General features: G+C 45.0%; 1 protein-coding gene across 3 annotated transcripts in view; it reads right to left on the reverse strand.

Moving 5' to 3' along the window:
* LOC140393875 (protein phosphatase 1 regulatory subunit 12A-like) overlaps positions 1–15634 on the reverse strand; it is a 323102-nt gene that overhangs the window by 27552 nt on the left and 279916 nt on the right. For all 3 annotated transcript variants that reach the window (XM_072480443.1, XM_072480442.1, XM_072480441.1), the window contains 2 exons: positions 7758–7774; positions 37–187 (listed from right to left, as the gene is read on the reverse strand). In XM_072480443.1, the coding sequence (XP_072336544.1) occupies positions 37–187; positions 7758–7774 (168 nt within the window). The remainder of the gene's footprint in view (positions 1–36; positions 188–7757; positions 7775–15634) is intronic.

The raw sequence follows: 15634 nt of genomic DNA on the forward strand, positions 1-15634 counted from the left end.
GAATCGGACACCAAAAAATCCCCCATAATCATCTACCTTCTTGTAGTCCTTTACTACAGTGTCTTCCTGTTCTGGTTTACTAAGGGACGACAGTCGACTCTCCCTGCGCGTGTATGAACTAGTTCGACTCAACAACCGGTCACTGTAACTGTCAGCTGATGAGGAATTTGATGACCCCGAATCCAACCTAAGTGTAAAAGCCACAATTAAAGTTATGTTACAGACCATAACACACAAAATACAGCTGCTAAGCTTCATATTAATATAGCTGTAAATCAAAAATCCACATCAGGTGACATCAAAATTGTCACATTTCAGTTCCAAAAATTCATTATAAAGTGTTGTTACAACAACAATTTATATTTGTCTAACAGTTTTAACATCATAATATCCTGAGGCTTGAGAAGAGCATAACAAATAGGAACTGCAGGTCATTTGCTCCTTCAAGCCAGCTCAGTCATTCAATAAGATCATGCCATCAGCAAGTTCCTGCCTGCCCCCCATACTCAGCAATTCCCTTGTAGGTAGAAGATCTGTCCAACTCATCACTGAATATATTCAATGACTCAGCCTCCATTCCTCTCCAGGAAAGATAATTTAAAAGAAAACAACCCTCAGGAAAACTTTCTCCCCCTCCTCTCAGTCTTAAATGGGAGACTCCTTATTTCAAAACTGCGCCCCTAAGTTCTAGGCTCCCTCGGTTTCCCTATAAAGGAAAACATCCTCGTGCGTACACCCTGTCAAGCCCCTCAAAATTGCATGTTTCCATAACGTCACCTCTCCTTCTAAATTCCAACAAGTACAGGCCCAATCTGTTCAACCTTTCCTTATAAGGCAACCACTTAATCTCTGGAATCTGAACTCTCTCCAATGCAAGTATAAACCTCCTTAAGTAAGACTACAAAATAGTGGCAGCCTTTAGTCTCATAATATTGTAGTTTGGGTCCTGGTGTTGAAATCGGTGTTAAGCATCACCTACTGTGACTCAGGAACCTCACTGTGACTTGGCACGTCCTGCTACATTTGTTGGCGAGGAAGACAGTCGGCTGAGATGATGCACAATTCGGTGGCTGCTATGTTTTCACTGGGTCCTCTTCTCAACCAGTTTAGCAGTTTGTTTCGGTTCACTTCTTCCACCGTGTCACTAAACCGTCAACCTCCAGAGGTCATGACTATCAATCAATTGTCTCAGTTGTCAATGTCAATGGTCTTTATATCTAGCCTGCAGGTGCCCTTGCAGCAGAGCTACGGTTCATCCAAGAGGTTGTGACAAAATGGCCAGTTCACCATGCGGAAAATCTTTGGGTATATGGCAGTCATCCATCTGACAAACGAGGCGGAGCCATCACAAACATTGTTGGCTTAGTAATAAATGTGTGGTGATGGGACTTCCGGTGGTGGCCATGGAGTGAGTGGTCGCACACAGGGCAGCTCTGGCTCAAAGGTGTTAATTTGAGCTCTTTTTACCCGAAAGCGGTGGCATTTTGACAGGAAAGTGTAGCTGAAGGTGTGGAGGAGAAGTTTTCCCTGGGAGTGGCATGTCTGCTGGCTATCAGACCCAGAAGGTTAAAGACCTGGTCCAGGAACTGGAGGAGACCTGTGGCGCAGCAACAATTGGAAAGATGGCAGAGGGGGAAGGGTTGTCGCAAGCTGGAATACCCCAGATGAAGCAGCTGATTGTGTTCATCAGAGAGGAGTTCCGCCAGCAGCGAAAGGAGATGCAGCAAGATCGATCGAGGCCACAGAACGAGCAGTAGCACCCGTGAAAGGAGAGAGTCGGGAAGTGCTTGGAGGCACAGGGGGCGCAGATCCGGGAGATGGAGAAGGTGATCTCGAACCACAGTGATCGGGTGGTGGGATTGGAGGCGGAGGTGGGGCTTCTTAAGAGAGCTTCTTAGAGGAGCAGAGAATAGATCCAGAAGGCAGAACCTGTGAATTGTTGGCTTGCCTGAAGGGCTGGAAGGCACAAGTGTCAAGAAATACGTCTCAAGGATGCTGGCGGGGCTGGTGGCAGAGGGGGTGCTGGACAAGGCCCTAGAGGCGGATAGGACGCACAGGTCCCTCAAGCAGAAGTCAAGAGTGAGGGAGCCACTGTGGGCGGTGATTGTGAGGCTCCATATGTTTGTGGAGAAGGAGAAGATCCTGCAGTCGGTCAGGGAGAAGTGGAACTGCGAGTGGGAGGGGGACAGGGTCCAAATCTATCAGGACATTGAAGCACAGCTGACAAAAAGGCGTGCCAGGTTCAACAAGCTCAAAGTGATTCCATACTGAAGGCGGGTCAGATTTGGGGTGCTGTGTCCGGTGAAACTGTGGTTGACCTTTGAAGGCCGGGAGTACTATTTGAAACCCCAGAAGAGGCCAATTACTTTATAAGAGACCATAAACTGGGGGAGAACTAATCGTTGATGGGAGACGGAGGAGCTGAAACAACAGAGTTCGTAAGATGCGGGTAGTGTGGGGGCAGGAGGGTGGCAGGGGTTTCTTCGCGGTTGGGGTGATTTTGGCTTTGTGATTGTTTGTTAAGGAGCAATAAGTTTGTAAGGGGGCAACTGTCTCTCTTCCTTCCTGCCCCCCTTATGGTGTTTCTTCTTTTTTGGAGAAGGTCGTCTGTGGTTTTGGATGTGTCTTGTGTGGGGGAGGGTGGGGTCCACAGGGTGTCGTTTGCACAGACCAAGGAGAAGGTGGAAGGAGGGGTGGAGGTGTAGATTGGAGGGGCCTTCGGGCAGGAGCTGCCACGCTGGCAGGTAATACTGCTAATAGAAGTGAGGTGGGGGAGGTGGCCGCGACGTGGCAGTGTTGGAGCAGGATGGGGCCATCTTGGATGGGCATGGTTTAGGGTGAAAATAAAGGGGACAGAATCAGAGAGCAAGTATGGCAGACAGTAGTGGAGAATGGAGGCACAAGCCTCCGGTTAAGATTCGTAACATGGAACGTACGGGGGCTGAAAAGCCCATTGAAGTTGGTCCCAGGTCTTCGCGCACTTGAGAAGGTTGAAGGCGCGTGTGCGCACGGGGGGGGGGGGGGGGGGGGGTCTTTCTGCAGGAGACGAATCTTCAGGTAAAGGACCAGGTTAGGTTGATAAAGGGATGGATGGGTCAGGTGTTTCACTCGGGGTTCGATTCAAAGTCGCTGGGGGTGGCCATCCTGCTGAGCAAAAGGGCGGGCTTATAGCTTATAGATGCCAAGGAAGTGCGGGATCCAGGGGGGAGATGTGCGACAGTGGGCGGGTTGTTGGCAGGTCGCCGATGGTGCTAGTGAATGTCTATGCGCTGAATTAGGACAATGTCGGGTTTCTGAAGGGGTTGCTGGGAATGATTCCAGACCCGGACACGCATCAGTTGATTATGGGGGGGGGGGGGGGTTGATTTTAATTACATACTGGAGCCGAGGGTGGATAGGTCGTGCCCCAAGTCAATGGGAAGGTTGAGGGTCACGAAGGAGCTGGGAGGGTTTATGGAAGGGATGGGAATGGCACATCCATGGAGGTTTGGAACCCGGGGGTGGGGAGTATTCCTTCTTATCGCACGTATACAAGGTATACTCCAGAATTGATTTTTTTTTTGTGGTGAATAGAACAGTGTTGGTGGGTGCGGTGGGTGCAGAATATGCGGGAATCGTGATTTCGGACCATGCGTCGCACAGGTTGGAGGTTAGACTTAGCTCAAGGCAGGAGCCGAAGCAGGGATAGAGGTTAGACCCGGGACTTCTAGTGGGCAAGTGGTTCTGCGACAAGGCGAGGTCGGTGATCAGAGATGAATCCGAATAGGGAGGAATTGGCGGCTACATTTTGTGAGGCATTAATGCTGGTGGTTCGGGGGGGGGGGGTCATATTGTGCAAAGCACACAGAGATAGCAGAAGGAGGGAGGAGTATGGACAGTTGTTCAATGAGATAGTCAAAGTGGACAAGAAATAGTCAAGGGCCTCTTCCAAGGAGGGGTTGGCGGAGAGAAAGAAGTTACAGAGGCAACTCGATAGGCTGACGATGGGGAAGGCAGTGGGGCAGCTACTGAGAGAGAGGGGGGTGCAGTATGAATATGGAGAGAACAAGCCATATGCTAGCCCATCAGCTACAGAGGCAGGCCACTTGAATGGAAATCCTGAAAGAACGGACAGGGGAGGGAGAGGTAGTGTCGGAGCCGGGGAAGATAAAGTAGGCGTTCAGGGAATATTATGAGAAGGTAAATAGGGCGGATCCATGTCGTGAGGAAGGGGACATTGGGCTGTTGGTGGACGAGCTGGAATTCCCACAGCTGGATGAACAGAGGACGCAGGCATTGGGGGAGCCTTTAGAGTTGAGAGAGGTGATGGATAGCATAAAAGGAATGAAGTTGGGGGGGCCCTGGGGCCGGATGGTTACCCGGCAGAGGTCTATAAGGAGTTTGTGACGGAGTTGGCATCATGTATCGGGGATGTTTATCGAGGCGCTGGAGTAGAGGGATCTGCCAGAGACACTGACCCAGGCATTGATCACGCTAATCACGCTCTTAGGGGGTCAGTAGAGTGGCAGGGGATTGTGAGGTGGAACAGGGAACAGTGTGTGTAGATAATCTGCTGCTGTTCGTATTAGATCCACTGGAGAGGTGTGGAGAATTATGGGCACACAAGAGAGGTTTGGGGCCTCCTTGGGCTATTAGCTGAATGTTGGAAAGAGTGAGGTGTTTCCGGTGAATGAGGCGGGTTGGGGAGCCAATTTGGGGATGTTGCCATGGATAGGTTTAGGTATTTAGGGGTTCAGATGACAGGGGATTGGGCGACGATGCACAAATGGAACCTAATAAAGTTGGTGGAGGAGGTAAGGGAGGACTTTAGGAGATGGGATGGGATACGTTACAGGTGACACTGGCGGGGAGGGACCAGGTGGTAAAAATGAACAAGGTTTCTGTATGTATTCCAGACCTACTGATCTTCATTCCGAAGGCATTTTTCCGGAAACTGGTGTAGCAATTTTGAAGTTCATATGGACAGGGAAGGTACAGAGGGTGAAGAGGGCCCTGTTTCAGAGGCAAGGGGGGGGGTTGTTGGCGAATGCGGAAAAGGCGAGCGGTGGTGGGAAGGAGAGGGGTCAGAATGGAGGAGGAATCCTGTAGGGGGTCCAGCCTGAGGGCCATGGTGACAGCAGCGCTACCACTGGCACCAAGGAGGTACACAGAGAGCCCGGTGGTACAGTGCACGAGTAGTGTGTGGAACCAGTTAAGGAGGCGGTTTAGGATGGAGGGGATGTCGGTACTAATACCGCTGTGTGGGAACCACGGGTTTAAGCAGGGAGAAATGGATGGCTTGATGAGGGCCAGCAAATCACGCACATATGTTCTGTGTCTGTGAGAAGTTGGAGAGATACTGGGAGGGGGTGTTCGGGACGCTAGCAAAGATTGTGAGGGTATTGGTCAGGTCAGACTCTATGGTGGTGTTTTTGGGGTGTCGGAAATGCTGGAGCGGATGGAGGTGATGAAGGCCGACGTTGTTGCCATCGCCTCTCTAATTGCCCGGCGAAGGATTCTGCTGGAATGGCTGTTGACAACGCCGCCGGGGGCAGCAGCCTGGCTGGGGGACCCGTTCGACTTTCTCCGGCTGGAGAGGATTAAGTTTGAATTGAGGAGATCGGCAGAGAGCTGTGAGACACGGTGGGGACTGTTCATGACCAAGCTTGAGGGGGAAGAGAAACTTGCACAAACTGTGAAACATGGAGAAGAATGTTCTTCAATTTATTGATGCTTTTGAATATGTTTGGAATAAAATACATTTTTAAAAAAAAATGCATGGTGGTGGAATTAGCATGCCTCAGGTCCCGAGTTGGACATAGCCTTGCGAAGGATAAATCTGAGACAGCGAAGGCAAAAACTGCTCAGCCTTTCGGCTGCTGAGCAAATGTTGTTCAGTTCTCACCATTGTAGAAGAGTGCATGGAGGACTGTGATTTGGTAGACTTGTAGTTTGATGTTCAGTCGGGTTGCTGCGGTTCCACATTTTCAACCTGTACACAGTACTCTAGGTATGGTCTCACCAAGAGCTTGGCCAAAGAGAGTCTTAAAAGGGTAAATTAGTACAGAGCAGGAGATTTTTAGGGAGTGCATTGGAAAATTCAAGTCTAGATGTAATAAAGACATGAATGAGGGTTTCAGCAGCAGATGACTGAATGCAGAGGAAAGTTACGGAAGTGAAAATTGGTGGTCTTGAAGACGCTGATATGTGATTGGAGGCTCACACTGGGGTCAAATATGACACAGTGTTTGAAAATGTATGTTTTAGTCTTGTGCAGTTTCCAAGGAGAGGGATGGAGTTGCTGGCTAGGAAACAATGTTTGCAGTGATAGCTGAAGACAATGGCTTCAGTCTTTTCAATATTTAATTGAAGGGAATTTCTGCTCATCAGGCACTGGGTGTCAGATAAGTAGTAGTCGGATTGTTTAGCTACAGTGGAGAGTAAAGATGATGGTTAGATAGAGTGGGGTATCACTGCAACACGTGAAAACAAATGCTGTGGTTTCAGATGATGCTGTTGATGGACAGCATGTAGGTGAGAAATAGGAGGAACCAAGGATAGATTCTCGAGAAACATCAGAGAAAACAAGGGAGTGGGTAGGAAATCCATTACAGGTAATACTCAAATTCAGAGAATTACTTGTAATGGCTTTTTTTCCTGTTCTCTCACCATTGCCTCTGTTGTCACCCAAGGATCCATCCTGAACTGTGTTACCCATGTCTTAACTCAGACCAAGCCTTGTTCCCCTATCTCTTCTTCGCTCACCAACCTATACTGGCTCACAGTCAAGCAATGTTTTGATTTCAAAATTTTCAACCTTGCTTTCAAATCCATCCATGGCTGCGACCTTCCCTACCTCTGCAATTTCCCCCAGTATCACAACCCCCCAAGATATCAGCACTCCTCTAACACTGGCATCGCATGCATCCTCTTTTAATCACCCCATTATTTGCAGCTATGACTTCAGTTACCTTAGCCCCAAGCCCCAAATACCGTCCCCGCATCTCTCCACCGCCCTTCCTTCTTCAAGACTCTCTTTAAAATCTACTTCAAGCAAACAAATGTAGAATCAGTGACTGCAAAGTCCAAAACTACTTAATGCTAAGGTACTCTATACAATTTGCAGTGCTTCACATTTATGCTCAGATGGACATACTGAAAGCAATAAATGAATATCTGGTTATATCCTAATAATAATAATAATTTTTATTGTACAAGTAGGCTTACATTAACACTGCAATGAAGCTACTGTGAAATTCCCTAGTCGCCTGTTCAGATACAGACGGTGGGATTCACCTAACAAGCACGACTTTCGGGACCCGTGGGAGGAGACCGGACCGGCACCTGGAGGAAATCCACGCAGGGAGAATGAGCAGACTCTGCACAGACAGCAAACCAAGCATGAATCAAACCTGGGACTCTGGCGCGGTGAATGAACAGTGCTAACCACTGTGCCGCCTATTTATAGACACGAGGCCGGAGGCTTGAATCATGTCAGATATTTTACCAATAGACCATATTGATAATTTTAAATGAACTGTAAAAATGCTGTGATCAACTGTAGCAATTACCCGTCAATTCGTTAACCAGAATGACATGATTTTAAAAAATATATTGAAAATCAGTCAACAAATTTGCCTTTAATTTTAAATTACCAAAATATTATTGTTCATACAGCATGTGTAAGGAAACAGCTGATAACAGAAAAATACACAAGCCATTTTATATACTGTTAATGGATGTAGTACTCACACAATGTAAAAGAGTAAAGTTCTTACCTGCTGAGTCGATCATGCTGAAAAGTAAAAAAAAACAAGCATTTAGGATGCTGCTGAGAGTTTATAAATATTTCTTTGCCAAATCCAGTCTAGTAACATTGAGATGTAATTTTTTTTTTTTTTAAATTTAGAATACCCAATTATATTTTTCCAATTAAGGGGCAATTTAGCGTGGCCAATCCACCTACCCTGCACATCTTTTGGGTTGTGGGGGCGAAACCCACGCAAACACGGGGAGAATGTGCAAACTCCACACGGACAGTGACCCAGAGCCGGGATCGAACCTGGGACCTCGGCGCCATGAGGCAGTAGGGCTAACCCCCACTGCGCCACCGTGCTGCCCCATTGAGATGTAATAAAATGCACATTATACGTTAGAGTCTATGCTTACAAACTATATGGTATAAAAGGTGTACATCTCACCCTAGAGAAAGATATCTTCTATATATCCGCTACTGATGTAGCTCAATTGAAACTTGCCCTGTTGGGTCATTTGGCCAAAAGGGAGCTGGCAAGATGATGTGCCTGACAGATGAATATTTAGAAGGTTAGCGGTTGGTGAGCCTTCCCTCCTAGGGATATTTTGGGGACAGAGATCCAGCAAGAACCAAATTTAACATTTTTTCCATGTGGACTAGAAGGCATGGCAACGCCAGCTCACCATTTGCAGCCAGCCAGCCAGAGAAGGAATTGGATAAGTATTAAGACTGACCTTTTTAGGCTACATGCAGCTCCCTACAGAGCTACTTCTGTATCATAACACAAAATGCATTCGCTCAACTTGAAGGTAGAAATATGAAGCTTGAGGCAACTCCAAGCAACATGCTTCTTCTTTTCCCCCCTTCCTCAGTAGCGATAATTCAAGTCAGTTTCAGCTGCTTGCCAAATTATGATCATGATTTAGCTTCCAATTTAACTTTTTAAAACAATTTGAATAAATATTGAATTTCTTCATTAACTCATCAGATAACTAAGCCACACAGACCATGCAAAAGCAAAATTGGAATTTCAACACGGCTAGTATAATTGGTCTTCTTGGGCTAAAGGGGAAAAAGAAGCAATATGCCCATTCAATCACAATCATACAAACCTCATTGAAAATATACATGCAATATATAAAAATATAGCAGGCTCTGGAATGATGCTCTCTGCAGTTAAAAGTTCTCATGAATGATGGTCACATTGAATTGCTTCTCAAAATATCATCAAGGCAAATTTTGGCACCGAAGGAACTCAGTTATCTGGCAAAAGTATTCGCCAATCCATTCTTTTTTTATGCAAAGATTACTTACCTCCATTATTCCAGCATTGGTTGTTGTGTGACTGGCTAACAGAAAGTAAATGTGTTCCAGAATAGGCATGCTGTTGCATACAGTGCTCTACACTATCATGGGGTCCGTCATTAAAATATCTGGCAATAAACTGGTTTATCCATAGATACTGAAGCACTTTGAGTTTGAATTTGCCGCTGATTACACGAGTGCAAAAAGGGAATTTGCCAAAAAAGGTGACCAAAAATCTAGTTCACTAAGATACAATCTAAACAAAGTACTGCAACAACAGACTTTACATTTACTGAATATAAAAATGTTATGCCAATATATCCATGCACAAGTAATTTCAGGAAATGTTCAAAATACTCAGCCAGACAGACAGCATTTGTGAAGAGAAACAAAGTTAACATTTCAAGTGGTTTAACTTTCATGAGAACTATTGTTGCCTGACCTGCTGAATATTTCCAGCATTTCCTATTTTATTTTTGAGTTCAAACATCTTCAATATTTTGCTTTCCTTAAAATTTCAGGATGCCAAGTATATGATTAAAATCTCTCGCACTAAAAATTACATGTCATAGAATTTTTCATAGAATTTACAGTGGAGGCCATTCGGCCCATTGAGTCTGCACCGGCTCTTGGAAAGAGCACCCTACCCAAGGTCAACACCTCCACCCTATCCCCATAACCCTGTAACCCCACCCAACACTAAGGGCAATTTTGGACACTAAGGGCAATTTATGATGGCCAATCCACCTAACCTGCACATCTTTGGACTGTGGGAGGAAACCGGAGAACCCGGAGGAAACCCACGCACACACGGGGAGGATGTGCAGACTCCGCAGACAGTGACCCAAGCCGGAATCGAACCTGGAACCCTGGAGCTGTGAAGCAATTGTGCGATCCACAATGCTACCGTGCTGCCCATGTCATGTACTGCAAAAAGCAGCTATAGTGCTTCAAAGAAATTCATCATATGCTAAGTAATTTGAGATATTTTTAAGACATGGTATATTGACATAAATGCATGACAAGAGCATTATAAAGTCTGCAAAGACTTCAAAAACATTTTAAAAGGGTCAGAAATATTGCTTTCAAGATAATCAGTTTACAGAAGGTTAATGTGAGAAAGTAGTTAATTAAGTACAGGTATTCCAAAGTGCTTTATCCTTGATATAGATGTTCTGCTTAAAGATATGTCACTTCTAACAACATAATTTAAGTTTTAAACAAATCTAATTTGCTCAGAGGATGTTTACTATTGACATGTACTATTCTTTTTTAATGACGTATTATTGTTGAAAAACATGAAATATTACAAAGAGCTATATTGGACGTGAAATGCTAACTCTCTCTTCACAGTTGCAGCCAGACAGGCTTAGTATCTCTAGCACTTTGCCTTTAGTTCAGATCGGCAGCATCTGCAGTATTTTGCTTTTTATTAAATACTCTCGATTACATAAGGCCAGTTATCAGCAATTCAGGCTTAATTAATTCTATAGACTGGTATTTCCCTTGATACATATATGTTGTTGAATATGTTTAATATACTGTAGTCTGTCTCAAACCCAATTTGGACAAGGTACGTCTGTAATAGGTTTCACATCAGATACTAGCACCAAAGACAGTCTACAATTCCTTGCATAAAGTTACAATCACAGCATTCTCTCCTTAATATCTGCTTTGCTGCTTTTAACAAAAGCTTATTCACATCAGTAAATGCAGACACAGGCCAATAAACAGGAGTTAAAAGATTTGTTTCAGTAATCCTGCAATATTTCTTCAATAGGGGCATGTTTGTACTGGGATCTTCATCTTCCAATTGCAGTTAAAGGATAGAAATAACATTTTCAATATACCCAATTTTTGTTTTCCCATTAATGCTGTCTCAGATGAATACAAGTTATCTCCTGGTGTGTTGAATATGGAAGTACAGCAGCATGTTTGCCCCCGCAGCAGTGACTCTGTTGAATGGATCATGTGAGCTGATTGGATGATGAACATATCCCCAAAGATAAGCTCTGTGGCAAACGCCAGCAAACGAGATTTCAAATTATCTGGAATAGAGTTACTGCATGGGAAGTGCCTGAGAACAAGAAATCAGAAAGGGCACGGAAAAAGTAGAAGACCACAGAAATGACCAGATGACAGAAAAGAGGGCTTGCCGGAAGGAAAGGACATTAGTTGACCGTGGGCCAACACTATTCATCTGTGCCAGCCGCGGCTGGGATTGTCAGTCACAAAATCAACATCTACAGCCACACAGACAATGTTCAATATAGAAGTGACAGTCCATCATCTCCCGAGCTGGATAGATGGCAATATTACTTCTAATCGTAACAATTTTGCCAGATATTAGACATACACATATTTGTAAAATTTTACCAACGCCAGGTCTATTTCCTAAAATTCGCTTTAAAAAAAAATGCACCTCCAAGGTAACTGCACCACAGATGCAGAAATATATCACCTTTAAGCATCATTCAAAACAGCACCAGTTTATAACACATTAGTAAGTTACAGCTTCTCCAATTACATGCTGAATGTCTGTTGCACCCAAAAAGGCAAGGAGATCAAAGATCGGGGATGGTGGTGGTGACGGGGTGTGTGCTTGGGTTAAGAGAAAAGGAGAAAAGAGAAACTTCACTACAAAAATTCCAAAACGTGAGCACTTGCTGGTGTGCAGCATAACCAATACTTTTAATACACAGCTAAAAAAAAATCTATTTGGGTCCTCACATGAATTGCCATCAACTTTCTCCTCTTCTTTTTTCAGTGCTCTTCGAAAAGCAATTGATAAAGTACCTTCACAGCACAGAAACAGATCATTCAGCCTAGTAGATTCATGCTAGTGTTTATGTTTCACACAAGCCTCTTCCCACCCCTTTCCATTTAACCTGGTCAACATATCCTTCTATGGAGCAGCACAGTGGCGCAGTGGTTAGCCACAGCCCCGAGGTCCCGGGTTCGATCCCGGCTCTGGGTCACTGTCCATGTGGAGTTTTCATATTCTCCGTGTTTGCGTGGGTTTCGCCCCCACAACACAAAGATGTGCATGGTAGGTGGATTGGCCACACTAAATTGCCCCTTAATTGGAAAAGATGAATTGTGTACTCTTTGGTGTGCTTATCTATTTCCTCTGCAATGCATCAATGTGAGTACAGGGCAAAAAAGTAGAAGCATAAAAAGTAAAAAAAAAAAACACATCTGAAATTCATATCCAGATAAAGAAAAAAAAAAGAACAGTGGGGAAGAATAGCTTTTTGGCAAAAGGTGCAGAAAACATTGTTTTTTTCCCCAAAGGGGAAAGAAAGCTTTTTGAATGGAGGAAAATTCTGTATATAACAATACTAAGGTTTGACCTGTTTTTGCAGTTAGTTAAAACCAGTTAAGCTCCAAAGAGAATAGTCATTTGCTATGATGAAAAAAAAAGTTACAAATGTACCAACATTTCTAGCACATTTTAGATATTTATACAGAGCCACTATTGTTGATTTGTTTCAATTTTAAATTGTGAAAACAAGGTTCAGCACTGACATCACTGTAATAGCATTATGGGTCTGGACCAGAACTTCAATTTGGGTGAGAATTCCGGATTGTAACCTAACTATTTGCATTAGGTAAAATGGAGGGAAATGTTACTGCACCACTGCACTGACCAGTAGATAGCTTTTATATTAAAACAAACTTGAATTTAAACAAAGAATTAATAGTATTATAGTAATAATTATTATTAGTGTCACAAGTGGACTTACATTAACACTTCAATGAAATTACTGTTAAAATCCCCAGTCGCAACAATACGCCGCCTGTTCGGTTCACAGAGGTGTGGTGATATGCACTGTAAATACACAAGGGGTTAATGTAAATACACTTCTATTAAGTGAACACTAGAGGGAGCACCGGAGATGTCATGACATGCAGACATACAGCTAATGAACACTTAGAATAGGACACGACCAATGGGCAGTCAAGAGGTGACACTACTATAAGGGGGGAAACCCATATAAAAGGACAGGGCACACATGCTCTTTCTCTTTCCACAGGCGACATTCAGAGAGAAGGGCAGGGGCAGATCAGAAGCATCACACCCACCACATGGCTTAGAGCAGACTGGTTAGTTAGACTGAGTTACTATAGCAAGATTAACAGGAGAGTCGAACTCAAGTAGGAGAATTGTTAACTGTTCAATAAATGTGTTAAACCTATCTCCAAGTCTGAACCTTCCTTTGTCAGAGCATACATCAAGGAAGCAGCTTATGCTACATGAAGAAGCATAACACAACATGGTACCAGTGAGTGCCTGTTGAATCTATATAGTTCAACTCAAGATCCATGACGACCAGTCACAGCACCCAGGCAAGATGTTCGAGATTCCGGTTCTTCAGCAGCTCAGGTACCACGGCAATCTCTGTGCCAACTGGTGTGCATTCAAACAGAGATTTGAGATCTACATGGTAGCATCCGACCTAGACGGCGTGGCCGATGCTGAGAATATAAAGCTTCTACTCACAATTGTGGGTGAAAGTGCAACAGAAATCTTCAAATCCTTCAGATACTCAAAAGGGCAAGACAAGAGAGACTTCCAGACAGTCCTGGACAAGTTTAAAAACTACTGCGAGGTGAACACAACAGAAGAAATTGGTAAAACTGGCGCCTATACTCCCCACGAGACAAAGGTAGGCTTGCAGCAGAGGAAAACGACAGTTTTGATTGGCAGCCATCTTGAGAAAGGAGCCACACATGCGCAGTTCCCCAGAAGACGCGAACCGGCAAAACTGTGTTGGGCATGCACGGTTGCGCAAAGAGCATACAGTAAAGGAAAAGCGATCTGCGCATGTGCAATCCATTCCTACGCTCAACGTCACAAGCGCCATGATGTCAAAGGCCCTGGACCACGCCCACTTAAAGGGGAAATGCCCAAAAATAGTGAGAAAAAAAATTTAAAGCCAGAAAACACAATTCGTTCATCTGGAACGACAGCACAATGCCTGAACTTCGACCAGTAGCTGAAAGTAACCGCCGCAGAACCCTGCAACAATCAGTTAGCACCGCCCTAAGAGATGATTTAGTCCTTGAAGAAGACGACTCTGACATTCATTTCTTCCTTGGACATAGTGAGCACAATGACAGCTCCGACACAAAAAGTGATGATATGGTCCTTGAAGACTACGACTCGGAAGATGATTTCATCATTGGACGTGGCGACCTCAGTACCAAATCCGAACCGCAACGAGATGATGTGTACATTACAGAATCCGACACAGACATGGATGAGTTCTTCGGATTTGAGGATCCTCAGCCCAGCATAGACGACATCCCGACCCGTGAGTACAGGATTCTGCTGCGGCCTGAAGCCAAGAGACAGAGAACGGTACAATCGCACAGAGAGCAAACTGACTCCACACGAAAGGTGGTCCACACACCACAAACTGTCCCTGACTCCGCACAGAAAGCGATGACAGACTCCACAGCGAGACCACAGCATGTCTCCACACAGAGAACACAGAAAGACCCCACAGCGAGACCACTGCACGACTCCATTGAGCGCGCACAGATCAACTCCACAGCGAGACCACTGCATGACTCCACACAGGGAATGATGCCAGACTCCATAGAGCGGTACAAGCCTCCACAGCGAGCTCGTTGACAGACTCCACAATGGAAGCAACGCAAGACTCCAGAGCGTAGTCCTTGCATGACAAGACCATGAAGGTCTAGCAACCTTATCTGAGCAACCAGCAGCAGACGATGCAAGTCTGCCACGCTCAAGTGCACAGCAAGACAACTATGACAGTCTACCACGCTCACATGAACAACAAAAAGACTATGACAGTTTACCCAGATTATTTGAGCCACCAGAAGAAGACTGACAGTCTACCGAGCTCATCTAACCGACAAGAAGACACTGAAGGTCTACCCACTATATGCGAGACTGACAGACCTCAGCTAGTATGAACAGAGGCACTCGACGATCAAAGTGAGGTTACTAGTGACTCGTGGCACCACGTTAATTCAAACCTCATCCACTCGAGACTCTTCACAAGAAAATGCATTCCTGAACGTTTTGACTCCGGATGGGGAGCATCAAGACACCTCAGATGATTCAAGTGACACCTCAGATGATTCAAGTGAACCTGAAATGACTCCAGATAGGGAGTGTCAAGAAACCGAAGCTGATTCAGGTGAACCAGAAAGGACTCCAGACGGGGAGCATTGACAAGCCAAAGATGATTCCAGTGAACCGGACATGACTCTAGATGGGGAGCGTCGAGGAATCAGAGACGGAACACTCAATGAAACAGCAGATGCCACGAAGGACACAGACACAAGTCACTTTGTGAAGGACCTGAATTCACCACTCAGTGTGGTCATTGAGAGACTTCCAGACAGTCCTGGACAAGTTTAAACAAAACCTACAAAAACAACACTGACAACAACAAGAAGTGTACCAAAGGCACCAACGTCAACAACAAGCACGACAAAAACAACAACAATGGAACAACGACTGGTACGACATGGTAGAACTCTGCCAATGCAGGACACTGTGACAGCACAGCTCAAGACAATGGCCAGAGTACAGACATACCATGGCATGATAAC

Source organism: Scyliorhinus torazame, chromosome 17 (genome assembly GCF_047496885.1).
Source record: "Scyliorhinus torazame isolate Kashiwa2021f chromosome 17, sScyTor2.1, whole genome shotgun sequence".
NCBI classification, from domain to species: Eukaryota; Metazoa; Chordata; class Chondrichthyes; order Carcharhiniformes; family Scyliorhinidae; genus Scyliorhinus; species Scyliorhinus torazame.